The 27,250-nt window shown below is 46.1% G+C and overlaps 1 protein-coding gene and 1 long non-coding RNA gene across 2 annotated transcripts in view; one reads left to right on the top strand and one right to left on the bottom strand.

The window, feature by feature from the left end:
• LOC119957494 (pleckstrin homology domain-containing family A member 2-like) overlaps positions 1-27,250 on the bottom strand; it is a 141,804-nt gene that overhangs the window by 43,500 nt on the left and 71,054 nt on the right. The window contains exons 3-4 of the mRNA XM_038785598.1: positions 19,600-19,656; positions 8,401-8,449 (exon numbers count right to left, since the gene is read on the bottom strand). Coding sequence (XP_038641526.1) covers positions 8,401-8,449; positions 19,600-19,656 — 106 coding nt within the window. The remainder of the gene's footprint in view (positions 1-8,400; positions 8,450-19,599; positions 19,657-27,250) is intronic.
• Positions 1-27,250, top strand: part of LOC119957495 — a 195,886-nt gene that overhangs the window by 125,426 nt on the left and 43,210 nt on the right. The window lies entirely within an intron of this gene.

Here is a 27,250-nt window from a genome sequence, read left to right as displayed (position 1 = left end):
AATTCATCTACTCAGGAAGGACCTAGCCCCAGGTCTGAAGAATCAGACTCATTGAATTGTCTGATACATGACTTAAATGTCGATAAACCCTGCCTGCCTTATTCCCATCTCTCAAGCCTTTGATATTGCCCTCAATATAAAGTTGTGTCCAAATCATTGCTAATTCGGGGTTGCTTGACTTTATTTTTGCATCAGCGGGCCACACATTTCACATTTGGGCTCATTTTTCCCGGGGATTTGGAACCTCAAATTCAATAGAAGGTCCAGGTCCCCACCCCAAGCCTTCCAGTCGTGCCGCTGGTATAATTGTTACAGGAGGAGGCCAATTAACAAGCTGCCTCCACACCTTCTTCAGTTCTCTGCCCAAAGGCAGGTCTGACCCACAACACCACAAGGAAGGAAGCCGGTCCCGCTTCGGGGGGAGGCAGGATGCAGATTCGTTGCAGATTTGAGATCAGCTATGATCTAATTAAATGGCAGAGCAGCTGGAGTGGCTGAATGGCCTACTCCTGCTTCTTGTTTGGATGAATCAACCCCAGCCAGAAAGGGGAACACACTTTGTACTCTTGGCACCAATCTGATTCAGAGCAGCCATCCAGCCAACTGAGCCAAGTATTCCTCAAACAGCCCAACTTTCTGAGGCAACGTGCATGTTGAAGCCTCGAGCTTTGTGTATTTACATACTCTTTTCTCTCTCTTTTGATGAATGGTGGAAGGATCCTACAGGCTCATTAGCAACCTGCTTTAAGCCATGAATGCTCCTACCGTGGCCAACAAGTCTGGGAGTGGAATTTAAACCAACCCTTCAGCTCAGAGACAGGAATGCTACAAACTGAGCCACAGGGTAACAACAGGCCACCTCCAGTGAGATATTATTTGAGCAGTTCTTAACCGCGGTTAACCCATAAGGTTTGTCTTTTGCTTTTCAGGGAATAGAACACATCCACGGCAGTAACTGCAAAAGCTTCTTTCTGTAGGTAAAAATAAAAGCTTAGCAAAAACAAATCTGTGTCCATTGCAGGCAGACATAGGAGAATTTATAATGGGGAATTATGAAATAGCAGAGAAGCTAAATCATTACTTTGTGCCCGTCTTCAAGGAAGAAGATACAAAAACCTCCCAGAAATAACAGAGAACTAAAAAAACTGACACTGGAGACATTAATGGGACTGAAAGTTGTTAATCCATGGGGCCCGACGGTCTATATCCCAGAATATTTAAAGAGGCGAAATAGATAGTGGCGGAATTTTATGGCCACTCCTGCTGGTGGAATCTTCCGGTTCCACCAATAGCAAACCCCCACCACGGGTTTCCCGGCAACAGAGGATGCATTCAACAGGAAACCCAGTTGACAATGGCAGGACGAGAAGCTTCCACCGCCGCCAGCCAAAGGTGGGCCGGTACCACAAATACACAGAGGAGTGAATGCATTGGTGATCATCATTCAAAATTCCATAGATTCTGGAACAGTGCCAGCAAATTGGAACAGTGCAAATGTAACTGTTTCAGTAAGAAGGGAGTGAGAAAACAGGGACTTATTTGTTTGATATCAGTATTAAGGAAAGTACTGGAATCTATTATGTCATGTGAGAGTACCTTTAAAAAATGGATGTTTAAGCAATGTACCTTTAAGAAGTGGAGTCGCTCATATTACTGAAGTGATGTCAGAGTGTGGGTGGAGCTGGGTTTTTAGCTCAGCCATTTTGCAGTGTTTAGGTTTCAGTTATGAGAGAGAGCAGCTGAAAAGTGCCTGGCTGTTTTGCTGTGAGCTGCTTGAAAAGGAGAAAGCCAGTTTTGAGAAAAAGAGCTTGGGCGTGTCTGTGTTTGCAGTGAGCTGGATTTGCTGTGATCTCTGTCATGAAAGACTGTCTCTGAATCATTTGGGTGATTTAAATAGTAATGTATTTAACCTGATGTGTTTCTTTTTAAAGGTGTTAAGTCTTTTGGAGGTTTGAAGGAACATTTTTAGGGATTATTTAGTGTTGTGTTATTTTCGGGGGTATTTTTGAAGGGGCGTTAAGGGATCCAATGTTTATTTAAGAAGGTTAAGTTGAATTCATGGAATAAACATTGTGTTGTGTTTAAAAACCCAAGTGTCCATAATTATAGTACCACACCTGGAGAACAAGCCGTGTGCTTCAAAAGCAACAATACATTAAAGTGGGGGTTGGTTGAACGCCATGATACATTTTGGGGTTCTGAAAACGCCGATCCCATAACAATTATAAAAATGTGATGACGAGACACTTACAGCGTGATCTACCCAAATGGGAACAGAGTCCTGTAGGGCGTGATTAACCGGGTGTTTCCCGGCGCTGAGTAACACCACGCTATTGAAACAGCCATTGGGGACCTCAGCCGGGAATGCGCGAAGCTGAGACCGCACATAATCCCATTTTTTGCACTGAGGAGCTCCGCTCGCCATTAGATACCACACCTTGGGTAACTCGTGGGAATGCATATTAGAGTGAAACTAGCTGTCTCACTCTAATATGCAGATTTTCCAAAAAGTGATCCCACCCTTCCACATCGCAACGTCTCGCGAGACTGTGTTAGATCTTGGGAGGTGTGGCGAGTCGGTTAGACCGTGGAAATAGGATCACCCAGAATCTACTGGTCACGTTGCACCGTGCCACACTCTCTTTTGGGCGCAACACAGCCAGAGAATTTGGCCTTTAGAAAATAATGATCTGATTGGTTAGATGTTAAACAAATTGTTGGAGTTTTTAAAGATGATACTCTCAGAATACATAAGGGGAAACCAGTGGATGTGGTATATTTTGATTTGAAAAAGAAAATGAAAATCGCTTATTGTCACAAGTAAGCTTCAAATGAAGTTACTGTGAAAAGCCCCTAGTCGCCACATTCCGGCACCTGGTCGGGGAGGCTGGTACGGGAAAGCTTTTGATTAGGTCCCACACAGGAGATTGGTGAACAAAACTGGAGTCAACAGGATAGGGGGTAAGATAATTGAGGATGAACAGGCTGAAACCTGAGAGTAGGAATGAATGGGTAATTTTCAGCTTGGTAGGCAGTAACTAGTGGGAAACTGCAAGGATCAGTACTTCGGCCACAGCTGTTCAAAATCTATATCAATGAGTTGGATTTCTTTTATATTCGTTCATGGGATTGACTTTGGTGGCTAGGCCAGCATTTATTGCCCAGCTGGGCCCATCAAGACAGCATGGTGCCACAGAGGCGACACGGTGACACAGTGGTTAGCACTGTGGGACCCGGGTTCAGTTCCAGTCTGGAGTTTGCACGTTCTCCCTGTGTGGGTTGCCTCCGGGTGCTCCTATTTCCTGTACACAGACAAAGATGTGAGGGTTAGGTGGTTTGGCCATGTTAAATTGCCCCATTGAGTCCAAACATGTGTAGGTTAGCTTACAGGAACAGGGTGGGACCTAGGTAGAATGCCCGGTGGATCGTGCCTCCTTCTGCACTGTTGAGATTCTATGATTCCGAATTTCCCCTTGAGAAGGTGGTGGTAAGCCACCTTCTTGAACCGATGCAGGTCATGTGGTGTAGGTGCATCCACAATGCTGTCAAGGAGGGAGTTCCTGTCGCCAGAGAAAGTGAAGGAACGTTGATATATTTCCAAGTCAGGAATGTTTGTGCAGGGGGTGCCAATCAAGCAGCTGGTATCAAGCTCGTTGAGTGTTGTTGGAGCTGCACTCAACCAGGCAAGATGGAGAGTATTCTACTACACCCCTGACTTGTACCTTGTAGATGGTGGACAAGCTTTGGGGCGTCAGGAGGTGAGTTACTCTCCGCAGAATTCCTAGCCTCTGACCTGTTCTTGCAGACACAGTATTTATATGGCTGGGTCCAGTTCAGCTTCTGGTCAATGGTAATGCCCAGGATATTGATAGTAGGGGATTCAGCAATAGCAATGTAGTTGAATGCCATGGGGAAGGATGGTTAGATCCTCTCTTGTTGGAGATGGTCACTGTTTGGCACTTGTTACTTGCCACTTTGCAGACCGAGCCTGAATATTGTCATGGTCTTGCTGCATAAGCGCAAAGACTTCTTCAGTATCTGAGGGACCATGAAAGGTGCAATTATCAACAAACATCATCATTTCTGACCTTATTAAGGAAAAGCCACTGCGAAGCAGCTGAAGATGTTTGGGCCGAGGACACTAACCTGAGAAATTTGTACTGTGATGTTTCAGGACTGAAATGATTTGGGAACCAAAATTGGATTTGGGGACGAAATTTAATAGTTCCAAGTTTGTTGATGACACAAACCTAGTGGGAATGTGTGTTGTGAGGATGATACAAAGAGGCTTCAAGGGGTATGGGCAGGCTTAGTGAGTGGGCAAGAACATGGCAGATGGAATATAATATGACCGTAAGACACAGGTGCAGAATTAGGCCATTCGGCCATCGAGTCTGGTCAGTCATTCAATCATGGCTGATATGTTTCTCATCCCCATTCTCCTGCCTTCTTCCCATAACCCCATACTAATCAAGAACCTATCTGTCTCTGTCCTAGACACCCATGGCCTCCATGGCCTTCTGTGGCAAAGAGTTCCAGACATTCACCACCCTCTGGTTGAAGAAATTCCTCCTCAAGTCAGTTTTAAAGAATCGTCCCTTCAGTCCGAGGCTGTGCCCTCTGGTTCTAGTTTTTCCTACTGGCGGAAACATCCTCGCCACGTCCACTCTATCCAGGCCTCACAGTATCCTGTAAATTTCAATAAGCTCCCTCCTCATCCTTCTAACCACCAATAAGTAAAGACCCAGAGTCCTCAACTGCTCTTTAATGACAAACTCTTCATTTCAGGAATCATTCTTGTGAAGCTCATCTAGACCCTTTCCAAGGCCAGCACATCCTTCCTTAGATACGGGGCCCAAAACTGGTCACAATACTCCAAACGGGGTCTGACCAGAACCTTATACAACATCAGAAGTACATCCTTGCTCTTGTTATCTAGCCCTCTCAACATGAATGCTAACTTTGCCTTTGCCTTTTTTTTTCTTTGTAAATTTCGAGGACCCAATTCATTTTTTTTCCAATTAAGGGGCAATTTACTATGGCCAATCCACCTATCCTTCTCCATTTTAGGTTGTGGGGGTGAGACCCACGGAGAGAATGTGCAAACTCCACATGGACAGTGACCCTAGACCAGGATCGAACCCAGGTCCTCAGCGCCCTGAGGCAGCAGTGCTAACCATTACGCCACCCTTGTACTTGCCTTCCTAACTGCTGACTGAATCTGCACGTTAACCTTAAGAGGATCTTGAACTCAGACTCCTGAGTCCTTGTGTGCTTCTGATTTCCTAAGCCTGTTACCATTTAGATAATAGTCTATGCCTCCATTCTTCCTACCAAAGTGCACAACTTCACACTTTTCCACATTGTATTCCAACTGCTACTTCTTTGCCCACTTGGCTACACTGTCCAAGTTCTTCTGCAGTCCCCCTGCTTCCTCAATACTACCTGTCCCTCTGCATATCTTTGTATCATCTGCAAACTTAGCTACAGTGCCCTCAGTTACTTCTACATCGTTAATATATATTGTGCAAAGTTGTGGTCCCAGCACAGAGCCTGAGGCACACCTCTAGTCACCGGCTGCCATCCTGAAAAAGACCCCTTTATCCCCATTCTCTACCTTCTGCCAATCAGCCAATCCTCTATCCATGCCAGGATCTTACCCTTAACACCATGGGTTCTTAACTTATTTAACAGCACCTTGTCAGAGGTCTTCTGGAAATCTAAATAGATCACGACCACTTGTTCTCCTTTGTCTAACTTCCTTGTTACCTCCTCAAAAAACTCTAACAGATTTGTCAAACATGACCTCTCCTTGACAAAGCCATGTTGTTTCAGTCCTAATGTGGGTGAGGATGAAGTTATACATTTTGGTGGAAGGAATCGAAGCACAAAGAAAGCTAAAATGCAAGTGCAGCAAGAAAGGCAAATGGTATGTTGACCGTTATCACAAGAGGATTTGAGTTCAGGAGTATTAAACCTTGGTTGGACCGTATCTGGAATACTGTGTTCAGTTTTGATCCCCTTACTGAAGAAAGGATACACTTGCCAGAGAGGGAGTGAAGCGGAGGTTCACCAGACTGACTCCTGGGATGGTAAAACTAACCTCTGAGGAGAGATTGAGGAGACTGGGCCTGTATTCTGTCGATAGTTTCAAAGACCATTTTCAGAACCCCACCAGTTTCCACATAAAGGAGGCTGGGGATGTGCTTAACAACCCCAAGCCACCTCCACGTGCATTGTTCAATTCGTGATGGCGGTCAATTTCCAGAAGTGGGAGCTCCGGGCAGTGCCAGCCCCCATTTGTGTGACCACTGGGAATTGCTGCTGAGGTCCAAGCACCAGCCAGTGTCAGGCAACCTCTATCAGCATCAAGGGAGTGGCTGAGAGAGACATCAGGAAGCATCTGTCCCCACACTCAATGGCAAGGCTGCGAGGTGGCACTTTCTACTAGTGTTAACTCAATATCAGTCCTATGTCACGGAGCATCTACCTCACTTTGCAGTCGCCTCCTTTTTCTTGCCAGGGCGTGGACATTGGGTGGGGGGAGAGGAGTAGTGCGCTAAGCCAGCAAGATCAGCCTGCTCACAAAATGCCCATTCAGTATCTCACCAAACGGCTGAACTACCTGCCCATCACCACTGCCTTCGGGGAAAAGCATGAGGAAGCAGGAACAAGTCAGGGAACCAGCCCATGCTTTAATTTTGAAAATTTTAGGATGCTGGGGAATGACCGGCCCTCATTCTTCAGGAAGTGCATTCTGCTGACAATGTCCCTCATGGCTTTGAGAAACATCCTTTCACAAAAGCAACTGGGTTGGTAATATGAAGGAGGGAGGATTATTTAAAGAACCCCAACCCCACTAAATAAGTTAGGCTGTCTGCCTATTCATTATTTTTTTACCCAATTCGATTTACCAAATTCAATTTCAAAGATCAAGGCTCAACAATTTCAGGTTATGATGTGGCATCAGTTAGGGTTCAGAAAATGGCGTGGTGGAAATATCCAGTATTTCGGGAATGCCAACAGCATGTTTTGAATGAGAATGGAAATATATCTCATAGATCTGAGATTTCAACCCATTCACCAATTGCAGTATGTTTGTTCTTTCCCAAAAGCCTTGTTGAAATGTAATAACTCTTTGAGCCGTGGCATGTACGATTCTGAACATTTGCTTAAGAGATAAGCACCTGTCATATAACAATAATTGGTTACGTTCATATGCAAATATTACAAGCATTGCTGCTCAGAAATGGTAAATTGAAGCAGATGGATTCAAACACTTGTGGTTACAAGGTGATAGCAGAACAGATTTGAAGTCTGTGCAACACGCACAACAGCAAACATGAAATAGCCAAAGTTGCTCGAAATATTTTTCTCTTGAACTGGAACCTTCAAAATGTTATCTTTCTCACACGGATGATCCCAGGAATGGTAGGCCTAACATACGATGAACGTCTGAGGATCGTGGGATTATATTCATTGGAGTTTAGGAGGTTGAGGGGAGATCTAATAGAAACTTACAAGATAATGAATGGCTTGGATAGGATGGACGTAGGGTAGTTGTTTCCATTAGCAGGGGAGACTAGGACGCGGGGGCACAGCCTTAGAATAAAAGGGAGTCACTTTAGAACAGAGATGAGGAGAAATTTCTTCAGCCAGAGAGTGGTAGGTCTGTGGAATTCATTGCCACAGAGGGCGGTGGAGGCCGGGACGTTGAGTGTCTTTAAGACAGAAATTGATAAATTCTTGATTTCTCGAGGAATTAAGGGCTATGGGGAGAGAGCGGGTAAATGCAGTTGAAATCAACCATGATTGAATGGTGGAGTGGACTCGATGGGCCGAATGGCCTTACTTCCGCTCCTATGTCTTATGGTCTTATGGTCTTGTATGACAAATGGAGACAGGCTGGTTTAGCTCAGTTGGCGAGACAGCGTGTTTGTGATGCCGAACAAGGCCAGCAGTGCGGGGTTCAATTCCCGTACCAGCTGAGAATTCTGAATTTTCCCTCTGCGTACCCGAACAGGCGCCGAAGTGTGGCGACTAGGGGCTTTTCACAGTAACTCCATTGCAGTGTTAATGTAAGCCTACTTGTGACAATAAAAGATTATTTATTTAGGAGCAGCAAGAGAGTCAATAGGTCAAGTCAGTGCTAAGGAGGTATCCCATGGCCAAAGGTTCCTGACAGGATCAGAATTACAGAGCAGTGGTTTGGGCACAGACCTCTTTGGAACAACTGAATTTCGCAGCTGGGAGGAAATGTATTTCTCAACGTGTCGCTTATCCAACACAACAGCAGGACCACTGTACAACACAATGGCAGTGCCCAATGAGACTTAGAGATTCCAAGGATAATTAAAGGTGCACAGTGTTTATATTTAAATGTCAAACTTAAACACTTACCAAAACAAAATTCAACTTTTGGTTTCTGCTTCGCAGTAGCTTCACTGACCTGAAAACAAAAAAACAGTTAGGTTAGAAAGATTCAATCTTAAACATCTATGGCAGGTTGTATTTAGCAAGGAGTACTGAGGTTCTGTAACAGTTGAGCTGATTTCCCCTATCCAGTGTGGAGCAATGCTCGGAGGGAGCTCTGCACGGGAATTCATAGTCACAGAGAATGGACCAGAAAATTTTCCCATCAGCTCTTCCAAATTGAGGAATCAGTTCTTATCTCCAATGATTGGAGGAGAACTCGCCTTGAGGTTTGCAAAGGGTCAAAATCTCAATGTTGATTGTCAGTCCTGCTTATAAATACTGCAGAAAACTCAAGCACTACATGATGGAAACATACAGAGTAGTTGCAGTCTTATTTTCAAATGACAAATTCTCAGCCTGAAGGCTCTACACTTGGAGTGCATTATTTCATTGACAAAAGTTTCCCAAAATTCAACTAAATGTCACTTTCGTTGCCAAACTGGTGTGAATCCCACTAGCCCTGGTGGCATAATCCACTGTGTGTGCATGACTGTGCTGTCGAGGCTCTGGTGGCGTAATTCTCGCATCAATATTTATTTTTGTGTGGGCCGGCAGCTCCATGGAGACAGCTCTGTAATGGTTGTCCTCCCCCGCGAAGCAAAGGTCAGCCTGCACACTCCCTGTTGTTGGTGCCTGCCCAGCCTGGCACCGCTCAGCCTTCCTCGAAGTGTGTTTCACGCTGGACGGTCGTTAATTGGTCAGCCAGTATGGAATTGTGCACCAGGGCAAATCACAGCTGGGACTGCGTTCCTTTCGAGTCTGCTTCCAAGCCCATCGAGTGATGGGTGAAAAATTCAGGATTTGTAGTTTCACGTGACTGGGCCTTTTACAGATTTTCAAGGCACACACAACCATGCAAAGTATCCCATTATCGCTTGAGCAGAATGCTGTTGGTAGGTGGTTTACTCCAATAGCCACAACCTGTAGCTGAAAGGCAGACCCTCACACTTGCTGTACCTACTCTGCCTGTCCATGCTGGTGCAAAGCCATTTCAGCTGCACATTGACTGTGAAACTGATCAACGAAAGTGACCCAACTTCTGAATGCACTGAAGCCAAGGGATGCACAGCCTTGTCTGGGAAAGGTCACGTCACCCCTGTGCGGGAGAACTAGCCACTGATACCAAACTGAGTTCAAAAGCTATGTAAGCATTTGTGCTGGCTCTCCTGTAGTCTGCAGCCGGAGAAAGTAGTAAATTGAGATTCTCAGTCGGGCAGTGATCATAGAATTTACAGTGACGAAGGAGGCCATTCGGCCCATCGAGTCTGCACCAGCCCTTGGAAAAAGCACCCAAATTAAACCCATGCCTCTACCCTATCCTCGTACCCCAGTAACATTACCGAACCTTTTTGGACATTATTAAGGGCAATTTAGCTTGGCCAATCCACCCTAACCGGCACATCTTTGGATTGTTGGAGGAAACTGGAGCAGGCAGAAGAAACCCACGCAGACATGGGGAGAAAGTGCAAACTCCGCACAGACAGTCACCCGAGGCCACAACTGAACGTGGGCCCTCGAGATGTGAGGCAGCAGTGCTAACCACTATGTCATCGTGCCACGTGATGGTCTGAATCAAGTGCACAGAGCTCATTCCCCGGCAGGAGGTGATTTACGGCGGTCTGTTTGCCGTGCGCATTTCACAAGTTGCAGCAACTGCCTCACATCAATTGCTCTGCACAATTCATGCTTCATGTCAATCTTCGGATTTAATCTTCTCCTTGTCCCCAAACGCTTCTCTGCCTTCCACTCCTGAGACCTGTAACTCTTGTTGAATGATAGTTACATGATCATCAGCGGCCAATTTGGACCTTGTTCAGGAAGTTAAAAAAAAAAGACCTGGGGGGATGAAGCAGAACAGAAAAACCAAGAAGTTGAAAGCTGACATGCGAGTATTGGCCTGGAAGTGCCAAAAACCTCCAAGCAGTGGACCAGATTAAGGAAAGGTTTTCTTTTGATATCCGGGAGATTGTTGGAACCAACAATTCTACGGACACGTGCTTGTAGGATTAGAATAGCGGTTTTAATATACTCACAACAGAGCCAGCCGGTTAGCCATTGAACTTTCGGTGAACTGGCCAGCTGACCATGTGGACCTGAGCTTTTATACCGGAGCTTCCGGGGGAGGAGTCCTGGGCAGAGCCAAGGGAGAAGCCCCATACAACTCGAGCATTCCCAGAGCTACTCCCCCTGGAGGACAGGTAGTGCAACTGCACTTACAATACAGACACATGTATATACAGATTACAATCCGGTGTGAATCACATTCACCACAGAGGTGTAGGGCAGGATTCTCCAGAAATGTTTCTAAGTGTGGTGGCGAACGGCTGCTGCTGCGGACTTCCCGGCGCTCTGCCCAGTGAGGCCGGCAACGCCATTCATCGTTTCTTAGTCGACTTAACGAGGCCCCAAGGGCTTCTCGCTGCAAATGAAGGCTTGGCAGCCGATTCACTGGCACCATGCTCAGCCAACCCCAGCCAGGAGACCGGCCCCAAGATTCAGGGATGCAGATCTGGCCAGGCTCCTAGAAGCAGTGGAGGCCAGGAGGGGTGTCCTGTTCTCCCGAGAGTCCTGGAGGTAAGTGCAGCCAGTGCTGCCTGGGGGGAGGTGGCAGCGGCTGTGAGCAGTGAGAGTGTGACCAGGAGGATTGGCCTCCAGAGCCAGGAAAAGGTCAACGACCGACACCAAGCCGCACAAGTGAGTAATCACCAACGCCCCCCCACCACCTGAGTAAGAGCGCAATGAGGCCCGAGAATCGCTCCCATATTACAGATGAGATAGTCACTGAAAAGAGGCTTTTCAGGGGAGCCGTTCTTATTTTGAAATGTGCTTTTCTTTGGGGCCTTCATTCAAATTCAGCCATGAGACACTGAGTTTTTACAGTACTTTCCATCTCCACGTGACAAACTGTGAACGATCTCATTCTGAGTGTTAATGATAAATGTGTTTTTCCCCAAGGAAAGATGCCAACAGAACCGGAGGTTCCCCACAAGTGGGGTGAATTTTCTGCACGGACCATGCAATGTCATAGTATAGCTCCTCACCCATCTTCTTAACTGAACAAGGTGCACTGTGATGGTGTGGGGTAATTCCAAATCCAGACCGAAATGAGGAATTGCACATTTTCACACACTCAGAAAAATGCCAGTGCACTTCAGAACTAAACACTGAACTTCCTCACTTGTGTGTGTGAATGCAACCAGTTCCTCTGCTATCTGTTTGATCTTCGTATCCCGAATGTGACAAAATGCATTGGCTAACGTGAGCCTCCAAACCCGGATTGCTGAAATTTTCCTCTTGTGAAACAGTGACCTACACTTGCACCACGGAGCACAGTTGGGTCACAGCCGCCACAAAATTTAGACACTGTGGTTAGAAAAAGTAAGCTTTGTGAAAACCTCTTCTCAGTGCCTGCGTAAAAGTTTTAAAAACACTCTGGTTCGAACCAATGACTCACCCAGATTAGTTGCAGCTTTCAGGGGACGTTCCTTTTGAAGGTAGGGAAAATTAGAGGGAACATCGATTGTTACGGTACACAGACGCTGCAGGAAACTGCTTCACAAATAGTGCGTCAATTTTGAATTTACTCGTTTCAAGAAACATTGAAAATAGGGATGGACACATTCATAATTAAAGGACCAGGTTAGCATTACTGAGTTAGTCCAAGACACAAATATATAGGCGGGGATTCTCCCTTCTGGGGACTAAGTCCCCACGCTGGCAGGTGATCAGGCGCCAACCACTCCGGCGTCAACAGCCACCGAAAGTGACGAATTCTCCAAGTTTTCGGGGGCTAATTTGACGTGGTTTGCGCCGCTCCAGCCGGTGCCAAAGGGCCGGCGTGGGTTTGTGCATGCGTGGAATGGCCGGCGTTTTTCCGCGCATGCGCGGGTGTTCTCTTCTCCGGTCAGCCCCCGGGCAAAATGGCGGAGCCCCACGGGGGCCTGGCGCGGAGGAAAGAAGGGCGCCACAGAAACAGTCCACCCCCAGGATCGATAGGCCCCGATCGCGGGCCGGAAAAACGGCACAGGAGAATAGGGCAGCCGGCGGTAGGGCAGGATTCGCGCCTCCCCCCGGGATTCTCCGACCCGGCTTTGGGGTCAGAAAATCCCGGCCATAAGCTTTGATAATGTTGGAAACGACTGGGGCATTGTCAGCTGAAACTCATTTTATGATTGTCCTGAACCTATTGAAAAGTTTATATATTACTTGTAATGGACAATTGCTGCTCATCAAATTAAATAGTGAAAGGACTGGATTGCATGCTTATGGACCAGAGTTGGAGAAGCTTTCAGCAGAGGAGATGGTGGCTATCTGGTGTGCCTGTGCTGGTTCTTTGAGAGATCTTTCCAATTTAGGCCCATATCATATTCCTCTCAATGACCTTGCAAATTATTATTTTCAAGTACTTTCAAAAGTTCCTGTGGAAATTGATTCCAGGTGGTGTGTTCAGATCACCACCTTCTGCGCGAAGAAATTTCTCCCAATTTAGTTCTTGGACAAATTATTTTATAGCTGTGAGCTCTGCTTACTGATCCACTCATTGGAGGAAACTATTTTTCTCTCCTCTGTCAAAATCCCTCACATTTTTGATTATTCTCCCTCTCACCTTCTGTGTTCTGGGGAGAATAATGCCGGCTCCTCCAACCTCCCCTCTCATCTCATCTTGGTAAAACTTCTTCCCTGCCCTCTCCAGGGACATGTCAGTAGATTATTGGAAAGGATCAGTAACATGTGTTCAAAATTACAAAAGTGTTGGAATTGATAAGATATTCACCGATCCTTCTTTCCCAAGAGAGCTTTAATTTTCTGGAATGTAGACAGGCAGTGTCTGTTCTCGCTGATTATAAGGTTCATCCCTCCAGCGGGATTTTCCAATCCAGTGGATGTCAATGGACCTTTGAACTACTCGCCGCATTTTACCACCCCTTCCCCCAATGCGACGGGCCGTGAAATTCCCGAGATTTTACCAAGGTGAAGGTGAATAGGTTAATAGTTAACGTATGCATGTTTGGTATGATCGCCTTGAAAGGCTTCCATTGCCTGAGGGGATCAGGGAGAAACATCAGAGCTGCATTCTCTCTGTTGGCCCTGGGTGTTTTCTCTGTTTGCTTTGCTTTCCCCGCAGAGATTATTTGGCTGTGTGGTGAGGGGAGGGGAAGGTAGCATTGTGTCACAGTGTTCCAAGAACGATGGACCCCTTTGGCCTGCCTGGCATCTTTTTGTGCATTGGCAGCTGACTCTTTACCACCGCTGCAGTCCACAGCGCACCACTATTCATCAGCCAAGGCAGAGCACTCTCAGGGGTGGTGATGCACTGCAAACATGAGGTAATAAATATGCTAGGCATCTGCTTGTTGACCTTCCTGCTTCCTGCAAGAAAGAGAAGTCCAGTAGCAGGGGCAAAAGCCATGTTTTGAGTGGTAAACCATTCTCTCCAAAGATAGTAAACCATTCCTCAATCTGCATTCTGTGTTAAGTGGGAAGCCCCACATGTTCTGGTCCTGCCCCAGTACTGGACTGCCTTCTTCGAGGCAATGTCCAAAGTGGTGGGGGTGAGGATGGAGCCATGTCCGAAAGTGGCGGTCTTCGGGGTTTCAGACCAGCCAGATCTATTTCTGCGGGAGGAAGGCAGACGCCCTTGCCTTTGCCTCCTTGATCACCCGCCGTAGAATCCTGTTCGGCTGGCGGTCAGCAGGACCACCCAAAGCTGCAGACTGGCTTTCCGACCTTTCAGAATCCCTTCAAATGGAAAAAATTCAAATTCGCCACCCGAGGGTCAGACGACAGCTTCCACAGAATGTGGGAGCCATTCACCCAATTGTTCCGGGACTTGTTTGTGGCCAACAAACAAGGAGAAGAATAGCCAGGTAGCCAGGAACCAGGGGAAAGCAGCCAAAGCATGAGAGGGGGAGATAGAACAGGAAGGTGGGGGGGGAGAACAACTAATTCTAAGAGGAAGGAAAGGCGAACCACAGGAGGGGGGAGGAGGGAAGAGACAGGGAACAATAGAGGGGAGCCAGGGAGGTGGGGTAGGCAGGGAAACGTTAACCAACCTGACATACACAGGAACAGAGAAAAAGGAGAACACAGGCGGAGGACGGGAGGGCCGGATGAAGCGGCAGCACGCACGAGAAGACAACGGCGGCGAAATCCGATCGGGAGAAGCGAGGGGCAACAAAGGCACCAGACCTACTCGTGGATTGCCCTCCGGAAGTGCCTCCCCTGCCTGGACGGATGCCTACTTACCTATATGTAGATATATCATATCCTGTGTAAATAATGGCAAAATATACGCTGTGCAAAAAATCCAATAAAAAACATTTTTTTTAAAAGTGGGAGACAAATTCTTCAGGATATGGCATTCCATGTCAAGCTTTTCCTCCCCATGATCTTCCTTCTTCTCACAACTAGGTTACAGTTTCCAGAAGCAGACAGAAGCTCAAAGCTGTCTATTGTTTTTCTCATGAAGCTTAGTGTCACCCAGGTTAACAATTAACTCTGAAACCCAGTCAGTCTCTTCCTGGTAATTTCTGGGATCTCCACCGCATTCTTTTGTCAGCAAAATCTAAACATAAAACACATCAGCTGACTCCAGGAATTTTGTTTGAGAATGTGGCATCCTATGACAGTCTTGAGCAGGACTCCGACAACATCTGACTAGCTACGGGAGGTAACATTTCTGTCACATACTTGCCGGGCATGGACTCTCTGCAACAAGAGAATGTTCGGTCACTTCCCCCTGACCTCCAAAAGCAGCACGATTGGCAAACACCATCCCCTGCCTAGCCCAGGTAGCATCATGGCTGGGGATCACTATTGCTCAGAAGTTTAGGGGGACCAATCATACAAACACCATGCCAATCAGAGTGGGCCAGGCTACATGGCAATGAATGGCCCACCTCTGCAAAGGCTTGCCACTGTCCACCAGCCACAAGTCAAGAATACGAAGAAATTGTCATCCCTCACCTGAATGGGTGCAACTAGCATATTCAAGTCTCAACACTGTTCGGAGCTTGACCAATGAGCCCATCAATGCATGAATTCCACTTGACTACCAATATTGTACTTTGTATAATCTACAGAAACACACCCAGCTCAGTCAAATGCACCCCATATCCCAGTCACCAAGCAGCACAAGAAGAGTGATACTGTAGATACACAATCCACTCCAGAGTCCCTGCCAAGCCACACACTATGCTTATGTGGACAGAGATAACTGTTCCTTCATTGTCACTAGGTCAAAATCCTGGAATTTCCATAAGGACTGCAAGCTTACAATGAAGCAACCTTTAATTGATTGTGCTTATTGCAACTCTCCTCGACTATGATGATAATCTCCAAAACTGCATGGATAAAATGTACAAGTTCTTATTGTCCCTTACATAGAGATGAACAGCAAGAACACTGATAACCACAGGAAAGAAAAGAAAGCCTTGCATTTATGTTGTATCTTTCACAACCTTAGGATGTGCCAAAGCACTTTTTACAGCCAATGAAGTGCTTTTAAAGTGTCGTCACTATTGCCGCACAGGAGATGCAGCAGCCAATTGCACCCGGCAAAGTCCCACAATCGGCACTCTGATAATAATCAGATAACCTGTTTTCAGTTGAGAGATAAATACTGGCCGTGAAACCAGGGAGAAATCTCTTGCTCTTCTTCGAAATAGTACTATGAGACCTTTAATGTATGCCTGAAAGAGAAAGCAAGGTCTCATCTTCTATTGTCTGACCCTGGAGTGTCAGCTCAGATTTTTGACCTCAGGTCTCTGCAGGAGGACAACCTTTTTACTCCGATGCACGAGTGCTGCCAACTGAGCCGTAGCTGACACAATCTGCCCAGGACTGACAGATTGGTTTTCCTTTGAAGTTCCAACACATTTCTTCAAGGTGATATAAATCAAGTTTCAGTCAGCATCAAAGCAATAATGATATTTTGTCCTGTGACAGCGATTCAATTCCACTTTAAACTGGCACTTTATAGTTTAGCAAGCATGCAAAACCAGTGGTCTGCATCATTTTTTTTTTTTACTTTCGTGGGGTGTGGGCATCGCTGGCTGGGTCAGCATTTTGTTACCCATCCCTAATTGCCCTTCAACTGAATGGCTTGTCTGGTGATTTCAGAGGGCAGTTAGCCATGAATCTGGAGTCCGACGGGTAAGAATGGCAGATTTCCTTCCCTGAAGAACATAAATGAACCTTTGTGATAATCGTTTCATGGTTATTACAACTGAGACTAGCTTTATCATAGCATCCTTACAGTGCAGAAGGAGGCCATTCGGCCCTTTGAGTTGACACCAGCCCTCTGACCCACTCTACCTAGTCCCACCCCCCCTGCCTATTCTCACAACCCTGCAACCTAACCTGCACATCTTTGGACTGTGGGAGGAAACCAGAGCACTCGGAGGAAACCCACGCAGTCACGGGGAGAACGTGCAACCTCCACAATCACCCAAGGTCGGAATCGAACCAGGGTCCCTGACGCTGTGAGGCAGAAGTGCTAACCACTGTGTCCTCCAGATTTAATAATTAAATTTAAAATTCACAAGCTGTCGCTGTGGGATTTCAACCCATGTCGTCACACCATCAGGATGGAGTCCTACTCCAGTGACATTACCACCACACTAGCATCTCCCCTCTTCTCTGACGGTCAGTTGAAACAGGTGATGCACCAAATCTGTACCTGTCTTTCAAAATACTTTTAAAACCAATCATAAAACACATCATCTATCTTTACTTGAGTCAGTATCTTTGATTGGGTGTCAATTTTCAGCTGAATTTTATTTTCCTCTTAAGTGTCCTTGGACTATGTTTAAGACATTATATAAATACTAGTCGCTTCGCTGCACAAAGGTCTCTTTTGGAGTCTGACCATCTGCTGCCTACCATTTTGAAACAGTAAGGCACATTGTAGTAAAACACCACAGGAGTGATTCTCAAATAAAATTTGACACTGAGCCACAGAAGGAAATGTCAAGACAGATGGCCAAAAGCTGAGTCAAAGAGGCAGATTTTGAAGAGTGTCTTAAAGGAGGAAATGATGATTATTATTAGTGTATCCTCACACCCACGCTGCTTTTCCTTTTGGGGAATAGTGAGTGAAGTGGTAGAAGGATTCCCGAGCTGAATTATCAGCCGATTGAACCATGTTATGAACACTCCTTCCCTGGCCAGCTAGTCCTGGAGTTAGACTCAAACCTGGAGCTTCTGGTCCAGAGGTAGGGACCTGACCACTGTGCCACAAAGGAGGATAGAGAGAGAGAGAGAGAGAGAGCACCACGGTGGCGCAGTGGGTTAGCCCTGATGCCTCACAGCGCAGAGGTCCCAGGTTCGATCCCGGCTCTGAGTCAGTGTCCGTGTGGAGTTTGCACATTCTCCCCATGTTTGCGTGGGTTTCGTCCCCACAACCCAAAAGATGTGCAGGCTAGGTAAATTACTCGCTAAATTTAACCGGAAAAAAAAATGAATTGGATACTCTAAATTTATTTTAAAAAAGGATAGAGAGAGAGAGACAGAGTGGTATCATGGAAGGAAATTCCACAGCTTAGGACCTGGGCAACTGAAGGGCTCAGCAAAATAAATCTATGACTAACTTAAGGGTTCCTCCCATTAAGATTGATGTTGTTCTGTTGCTGGATTGTCTCTCATGGCTCAGTGGGCAACTTCTGCTCTTGAATCAGCACTAACAGCACTATGGATGCACCTACACTTTGGAGACTGCAGCAGTTCAAGAAGGCAGCTCACCATCATCTTCTCAAGGGCAACTAGGGATGGGCAATAAATGCTGGCTGGCTAGCAATGCTCACATGCTGTATATGAATTATTTAAAAAGAAGATTGTGAGTTCAAGTCTAACTTCACACAACTAGGCTGTTGCTCCAATATGGCATGAGGGAGTGTGGCACTTTGGGAGGTGCCACCTTTTGGATGAGACTGATTAAACCAAGGCCCCATCTACCTCCACAAGATAATTTAAAGGATCTCATGCCACTATTTCAAGGAACAGCAGCAGAGATATTCCCCGTGTCCTGTCCAATATTTATCAAGCAACTAATACCTTGAAAATTCATGAGCTGAGCATTGTCACACTGCTGTTTGTCACAGCTTGCTTTTGCCGAAATTGGCAGCCGCATTCCCTATAACTTAGTATCCAGTGCCAATACCACTATGCCACCGCCTCCTCAAAAACTCTTGGCTGTTATTCACTGACATGATGCAATAGCTTCACAGACTTACCAAGATTATTATCAGTTATATTTTCACACTGCGTCAGGAGACTAAATTGCACAGATGTCACCTCAGCTTTACATGTAATATTAAATGGGGTCGTTGACATTATGAGGATACACAATGGGCATATGTCACATGTGCCACAGTATCACTCCCTGCAAACACTGCAGTAATTTACTCAGAGTACAATGTAGGTGTATCCTGCAAATAAAGGGACCATCTTCCCAATGTGCACTCCTAACATGACACTTTTCCAATTCAATGGCAGCAGCATTAAGTGGAGGCCACTAACATCCATCCCAAGATTTTCAATAGCCACTTTTGGCAAATGTTTGTAATCCATCAAGAAAAAAACATTCTTTTTTTTCCCCCCAATTAAAGTTCTCTGATTGCCTGTTTAATTCCACTGCTGTTGTCGGCTGGTAATAAAATTAGGTGAGAAAGACAATTTGCCGATAAAAACAGCCTCCAAAAAGATAAGTGGTCACCTTGACTCAAAACATTAGCTCTTTTCTTTCCTTACAGATGCTGCCAGACCTGCTGAGATTTTCCAGCCTTTTCTCTTTTGGTTTCAGATTCCAGAATCCGCATTTGCTTTTATCAAGTGTTCCATTGTTCAGTCTGATACTCCTGGGGAGGGGTGTCACTCACAGGGGGCTGATCAGACCTTGGCTGGCCCACAGACCCTTATTTTCCATCCAATAATTTCAATGGTTGAACAACTGAGCCACAAGCCCATGATTTTGCTGTCGCTAGTGCTCTGTGCGAGAGCCACCCCTCAGCAATGGCACTGATCGGAAAAACCAGCCTGGGTAATTATTTTATTTTCCTTCCCTCAGGTGAGTGTAATGAGTGTAAATACAGAATGTTCCCTGCAAAGATGAGGTAGACAAAATACCTTAGAGATGTAGGGTAACTGCAGACTGCCAACATATTGGGTTCCAGGTGGTAGATTCTGAAATTAAACAAAAAAAAATACATTATTAGATCTTCTTTTCTGTGTGCACGTGTTACTTGTACAAAGAGCTTGTAGTAAATAGATGATAAATTGAAACATCTAATGACATGCAACATTCGCCCACTCTGTGGGTGAGATTTTCTGTACCTCCTCCACCGAAAGCAGCAGCCTGCCATTGGCTGACAGTGGCACCTTCTGGTCCCACTACGGTCAACAGGGCTTCCAGTTTTACTCACCCTCCGCCGCCTGTAAACCCACGGTGGGGGTTCGCCCAGAAGTTCCCAGCGGCGGGAACGGGCTGCATTTTTCCATTATACCCCAACCCTACGGTATTCAATCAAGATCTGACTCAAAGCAAACCCTGCACCTCAGTATCCTTTAAAATTGCCGAGTACATAAAAGACACTGACATTTTACCAAGTGCTGCTTTTTGCACAATCGATAGGAAAGTATCATGTTTTAACTCAATATAACTTGGCATTAGTGCTTAGCATAGAATCCCTACAGTGCAGAAAGAGGCTGTTCGCCCCATCGAGTCTGTACCAACCCTTCAAAAGACCTAGGCCCAATCTCCCGCTCTGTAAACCCAGCCTAAGGGACAACTTTGCATGCCCAGTCCACCTAATCTGCATATCTTTGGACTGTGTGAGGAAACCGGAGCAGCCGGAGGAAACCCACGGACACAGGGAGAATGTGCAAACTCCACAGATAATCACCCAATGTCGGAATTGAACCCCGGTCCCTGGTGCTGTGCTAACCACTTTGCCACCGTGCCGCCCACAGCACGTATGTAATGATTTTATTTTCTGCATTCTAGTCTGACTACCGAGTACACGGAGAATCTCACAAAGCACTGAATGGAGGGGAAAGATTAAATAATTGTGCCTGTCAGCACGTCCCAAAGTACTTTGCAGCCACTTACATACTTCTGAAATTCAGTAAGAGTTGTAATGCAGGAAACACAGCAGCCAATTTGCGCACAGCAAGCCCTCACAACTGACAATGTGATAAGGATCAGCTAATTTGTTTTCGGTGATGTTGATTGAGAGATAAGTATTGACCTATAACACCAGGGATAACTCCCCTGCTCTTATTCAAAATACTACCATGGAATCTTTTGCAGCCACCTGAGACAGAAGGACACGATTTAACATCTCACCTCAGAGATGGTCGGTCCGACAATGCAGCATTCACTCCCTCAATCCTGCACTGAAGTGTCAGCCTGGATTATTGTGGTCAACTGTCGGGGGTGGGACTTGAACAGCAAAAGTGCTCCCAACTGAGCCATAGTAAACAGAAAAAAAAAAACAGCTTTTATCTGCCCACCATTTTAGGTCATGAATCTATGTCTCACTACTGACAGTAACCCATTTTCCTACTGCATTGAAGTGTTACGTTAAAAAGCAGTTTTCTAGCCTTGCATTGCACATGTCTATTTAATAGACATGCTTGATCTGTTGTGATAAACACAATGCAATTCACTGAGAGCTTTCCTTGGTGAGACATTTACTCATTGCAACAGTGCATACACTTCAAAAGTATTTTATTGGCTGTGACACACTTTGGAATTGCCTAAGGATATGAAAGGCACTGCAAAAAAATGCAAGTCTTTCTTTACACTTTTGCAAGCTGGGAGAGCCAAATCAACTGTACGCCCTGCATGGGTTAGTCCTCATCCAGTGAAGCTGGTGGGCATCTTATGTCTGCAAGTCAGTGTTGGAATGATGCTTTTCTTTCTTATTTGCAACAAAGGGCATATATGTGTGCCCTCAATTAAAACAGAATCAAGATAAACTGTTGGTTAAAAGAGAAGACCTGTGGGGAGTATTTCCTGTGCAAACTACCCCACCCAGTACCAGCTACAGAAGAGTGTGCAGCCACAGCTGGTAAGTCAGCACCTCATCTTTTTGATTTTTCAAAAATATCACTTTGTGTCTCCAATTCCTTACAATTAAAGAATATTACAGGACAGAAAGGGGCCATGCAGCCTCCTGTGCATCTTTCTAAGAAGTGTCCAATTTTGTTCCACTCATCAGCATTGCCCCCATACCCAAACAAATTAGTCCTTTTCGAGTAACATGTCCAATGGCCTTTTGAAAGTTCCTCTGAGATCTGATACCGTCAGCCTTTCTTGAAGTGTGCTAACGTGTAAAGGAATTTATCCTCATATCCCCACAAGTTCTTTCAACAATTACTTCAGATGTCTGGCCTCTGGTTACGAACTCAGATGCCAGACTTTGTCCCTGCTGTTCTCTCATAACCCTTCATCATTTTGAGAACCTCCATTTGATTTTCCTTTAACCTCCTCTGCTCTAAGGAATACAATCCCAATCATTCCACATAAACGAACTCCCTACTATCATTCTGGCAAAACTCTCCTCAATCCTTGCAAGGCCTTCCTTGACTGGTGTGCTGAATTGTGCACAATGCTGCAACTCAGCTGAGGAAGGAAAGTTTAGTGCAATTCCCTTGGGTTTTTTTCATTCAATGTCTCTATTTGCAAAGCTCTCGCATTAAGTTTGTCCCATGTGTAACACCTTAAATTGAAAGGTATGCTTTGGACCAGACCTGCCTGACTATCTGAAGAGGTCCTTATTGGCACAGGGGTAACTGCCAATGTAATCCTTCCTGACTTATTCCCTTTTGCTCAGCCTTGACAACACAGCCAAATGCTTTAACTGCAGAGGGCCAGAATTTCAAAAACAGGCAAGTTATGTTAAACTTGTATTGAACCTTGGTCAGGCCATGCCTTGAAACACTGTGAACAGTTCTGGGCTCCACATCATAAAAATGATATGAGAGGGACTGGAGAAAGTGCAAGCAAATAGTGCAACAACATCAGAGCGGGGAGGATATTAATCAGCAGAGATTGAACAAGCTGCGGCTCATTTCACAAGAAAGTAGAAGTTTCAGAGGTTATCTGTTGAGGTCTTTCAGATGATGAAAGATGTTTAATAGGGTAGTCACTCAGAGGTATTTCCTTTTGCAGGGGTGACCAGAACTGGGGCTCATATCAGGCAGTCACTAACAAATCCAGCAGGGAATTCAGGAGAAACCTCCTCACCCAGAATGGGAATGACAAGGGGGATGACAGCAGAGATGATTTTTTAAAATCACCTCCAAGATACAGTTTCAAATTCCTCGGTATGTACATCACCATAAATCTGTTCTGGTCCACCCACGTCGATGCTACAACCAAGAAAGCACAACAGCGCCTATACTTCCTCGGGAAACTAAGGAAATTCGGCGTGTCCACACTGACTCTTGACAACCTTTACAGATGCATCATAGAAAGCATCCTATCTGGCTGTGTCACAGCCTGGCATGGCAACTGCTCGGCCCAAGACCGCAAGAAACTTCAGAGAGTCGTGAACACAGCCCAGTCCATCACACGAACCTGCCTCCCATCCACTGACTCTGTCTACACCTTCCGTTGCCTTTGGAAAACGGGCAACATAATCAAAGGTCCATCCTACCCGGCTTTCTCACTCTTCCAACTTCTTCCAACTGGTGGTTAGCATAAATGCTTCACAGCTCCAGGGTCCCAGGTTCGATTCCCGGCTGGGTCACTGTCTGTGCGGAGTCTGCACGTCCTCCCCGTGTGTGCGTGGGTTTCCTCCGGGTGCTCCGGTTTCCTCCCACGGTCCAAAGATGTGCGGGTTAGGTGGATTGGCCATGCTAAATTGCCCGTAGTGTCCTAAAATGTAAGGTTAAGGGGGGGTTGTTGGGTTACGGGTATAGGGTGGATACGTGGGTTTGAGTAGGGTGATCATTGCTCGGCACAACATCGAGGGCTGAAGGGCCTATTCTGTACTGTTCTATGTTATATGTTCTTCCATGGGGTTGGAGATACAAAAGTCTGAGAACGCACAAACAGATTCAAAAACAGCTTCTTCCCCGCTGTTACCAGACTCCTAAACGACCCTCTTATGGACTGACCTAATTAATATTGCACACGTGTATGCTTCACCCGATGCCGGTGTTTATGAATTTACATTGTGAACCTTGTGTTGCCCTATTATGTATTTCCTTTTATTTTATTTTATTTTATTTTCATGTACTTAATGATCTGTTGAGCTGCTCACAGAAAAATACTTTTCACTGTACCTCAGCACACGTGACAATAAACAAATCCAATCCAATCCAGATATTGTCTTTTTACACTGGCTCTCTCCTAGTACTTGGCCGTTATGCAGTTTTTGAATGTAGAGAGGCTGCAGTGATGGGAAACTGAGGCTAGCGAGTGGGCCGTATGAGTGGTCCTCCTTCATCTTAGTGGGCCGCACGATTGAAATCAGGTTTGTTCACTAACCATGACCCCATGCATAAGTTAAAACACATTTAATACATGCCAAATACTTCATAACGAATTATAGAGAATGCTCAGTCGTCCATATATTAAAAGAACTGTCATCAACCTCATCAGGAAAAAACAAAATAAATATTTGCGCTCTGATTGGACCCTGAGGGAGCGCTTCGCTCTCGCAGTCAATGTTGTGTGCAAACAGCACACCTCATTTCATCTGCCCTTGCTTTTTGCGCATGTCATTTTAGTCATATTAGGAGGGAAAAATTATGCCGACCGACGCTAGCGGAATGTGGCAACCGTGTGCATTGGCAACGGTCAGATTGCCCATCATTGGGAGCCTTACCCAATCTTAAACACGGCTATTTGCCAGCAGAATTTGCAACGTATGTGTCAATGTCTAAGGACAAATCAATCTAATACTCATTTGTTTACATTCAAAGGGTATAATTTTGATTAAGCAATGGCAGAAAAAGTACTTCCATTTGGTGAAAGTATGTAATTATCTTGTACATAAAGCTCATGTGGTGCTATTGGCATGATGGGGGTGGCGTAAAAATTCCTGGGAGTTGCTTAGCTGATTAGAAACCACATTCAAAGGGCAAGGCTTTTGCAGCTGTAACCAGAACAATTACTCATCACCCACAATCTGACTGCAACTACCCCTGTGTGATGTGGAAGTTAATTCCTTCTCTATCTTCACAATGTAACAAGAGCGTAAAGACAGTCAGCTGAGCACTTACATTCCATAGGAGTGGGGACACTGGGCAAAGAGATGACCCTTTTAGAGATCAGCTGTTTGTCTAAAGGGCAATTGTGTTTAGGGCAGCACGGTAGCATAGTGGTTAGCAAAATTGCTTCATAGCTCCAGGGTCCCAGGTTCGATACCGGCTTGGGTCACTGTCTGTGCGGAGTCTGCACGTTCTCCCTATGTGTGCGTGGGTTTCCTCCGGGTGCTCCGGTTTCCTCCCACAGTCCAAAGATGTGCAGGTTAGGTGGATTGGCCATGCTAAATTGCCCTTAGTGTCCATATTTTCCCTTAGTGTTGAGTGGGATACTGGGTTATGGGGATAGGGTGGAGGTGTGGGCTTGGGTAGGGTGTTCTTTCCAAGAGCCGGTGCAGACTCGATGGGTCGAATGGCCTTCTTCTGCACTGTAAATTTTATGATTCTGTGTGATGTGATGACATCTATTAATCGGCTCCAGAGCACAATGTAGAGCTGGAGCTGATGGTGTGAGAATCTATTTCGGAATAGCTGCTGAAGTCATTGAAAAAAAGCAGGAAGTCCAAGTGAACTTCAATGTAAAATTAAGTTGATCAAAGTTTCCTTTGAAGCATTGATAGAGAAAGACTGGAATTGGGGTAAGAGTGGTTAAATTTTGTAAATTTAGGTACACTCATCGGAACGTTCCTCTCACATCTCCACCCCTTCATTCCGTTCGCTACACATTCTGTGCCAAGTGTGCTAATCTCAATTAGGATGTCAGCAGTAAAATATGACCCAATTACCCCTCATCACACTGCCCCCTCCCCGACCACCCTGTTCCATCCTCCAAGGTTCTGTGTTACATCGCTCTAGGGTAATGGGTCTGTGTCGGCACTGTCAGCGGTCAATATGCAAGGCAGGAGATTGATGACAACCTTCTGTGAGGAAAGCTCTGGTGCTCCTCAGTCTCTGCAAATGTCTGACTCCTGTCTTTCTGCTGACAGCGCGCTCACACCTCTCCTCTGAAAGGGGTCTGCATCAGGGGCGTTTGATCTTGGACCACTGCTCCTAGGGGGTGGGGGGCAGCGAAGGGCAACAGGGGTTGGGGTGCAGGCAGGCCCACTGTGGATATTAACGTAACAGTGGTTTCACATGTATCAGGTTTTATAGGTTTTAATAGTGAACTAATGACATTTCGATTCCCCCTCACTGCAGATAGTGATTGCCCCCCCCCCTTCTTGCCCCCCCCCCCCTTCTTCCCGCCCCCCCCCCCCCCCCCCCCCCCCCCCGCCTCCAACAGTATTCACTCAACGCCACCCTAGCAGTGTTGGCCTCAGCACCACGCATGGCCGGCAACATCGCCTGCAACCAAAGCCTTTGGGACTCGGCTATGTAGTTGCTGGAATGCTCTCCTGAATGTCACAGCTGTGTCCTACATCAGCTCTGGATACCTTGTCCAGAGGTTCGACATCTGACTAGGGCCCAGCTGAGTCCTGGGATCCAGCAGATCTCCGACTGCCGTCTCCTTTGGATGTTCCTGCCTTCACCTGATGTGCATCAGCAATTCTGTGTTGCTCACCAGATTGTGCCCCAGGAGCCTCTCCACTAATGTCGCCCACCGAAGTGTGTGACTCTGCACTGGTGGAAGGTGAGGGTGATAGCTGTGACGCTTCGCCGGGGGCTTTCCGCTGCATGGTTGCTAGCCCCCCACCAGATGGAGGATCGATGCAGCTTTTGCGCCGTTTTTTCTGGCGTAAAACGGCACTGTCCCCATGCCGGCGTCAGCACTTAAGTCTGCAAATCGGAAAATCCAGCCCCCAATATTTTATGTGCGAAATAATTCCCACGATAGTCTTTGTTGTAATCACCCAGTTGCCTTGTCTTAAAATTGATTATTCTTTGGTGACCTCATATTGATTGAGGATTGTTCAAGGAGAGGTGGCATGAGATCACCCTCCAATGCCACCCCATTGACATTCAAACCACAATTAGGAACTAATTTGGAAATGAGCTGTGCCGTGAGCCCACATCTAATGTCACTGTGGTACTCCACAGGAACTGCAGCAAAATACAGAAACTATAACCATGTGGCTCTCTAGGTATCCCCCACCTCCTTACATTCCTCAAATAAATTTCCCATCACCACATGATCTGGGTATGATAATACAGTGATTATGTCACAATTACTGGAAATGTAGTCCAGAAATCAAGATCATAACCATGGGCAGCATGGTAGCACAGTGATTTAGCACTGTGACTTCACAGCACCAGGGTCCCGGGTTCGATTCCCCGGTGGGTCACTGTGCGGAGTCTGCACGTTCTCCCCGTGTCAGTGTGGGGTTTCCTCCAGGTGCTCCAGTCTCCTCCCACAGTCCAAAGACGTGCAGGTTAGGTGGATTGGATATACTAAATTGCCCTTAGTGACCAAAACGATTAGGAGGGGTTATTGGGTTACGGAGATAGGGTGGAAGTGAGGGCTTAAGTGGGTCGGTGCAGACTTGATGGGCTGAGTGGCTTCCTTCTGTACTGTTTGTTACATAAAGTGCAGGAGAACATCAAGAATCTCACCGCATTTGTT

The sequence above is a fragment of the Scyliorhinus canicula genome, chromosome 26 (genome assembly GCF_902713615.1).
Source record: "Scyliorhinus canicula chromosome 26, sScyCan1.1, whole genome shotgun sequence".
NCBI classification, from domain to species: Eukaryota; Metazoa; Chordata; class Chondrichthyes; order Carcharhiniformes; family Scyliorhinidae; genus Scyliorhinus; species Scyliorhinus canicula.
This window is presented reverse-complemented; position numbering and strand designations above follow the sequence as displayed.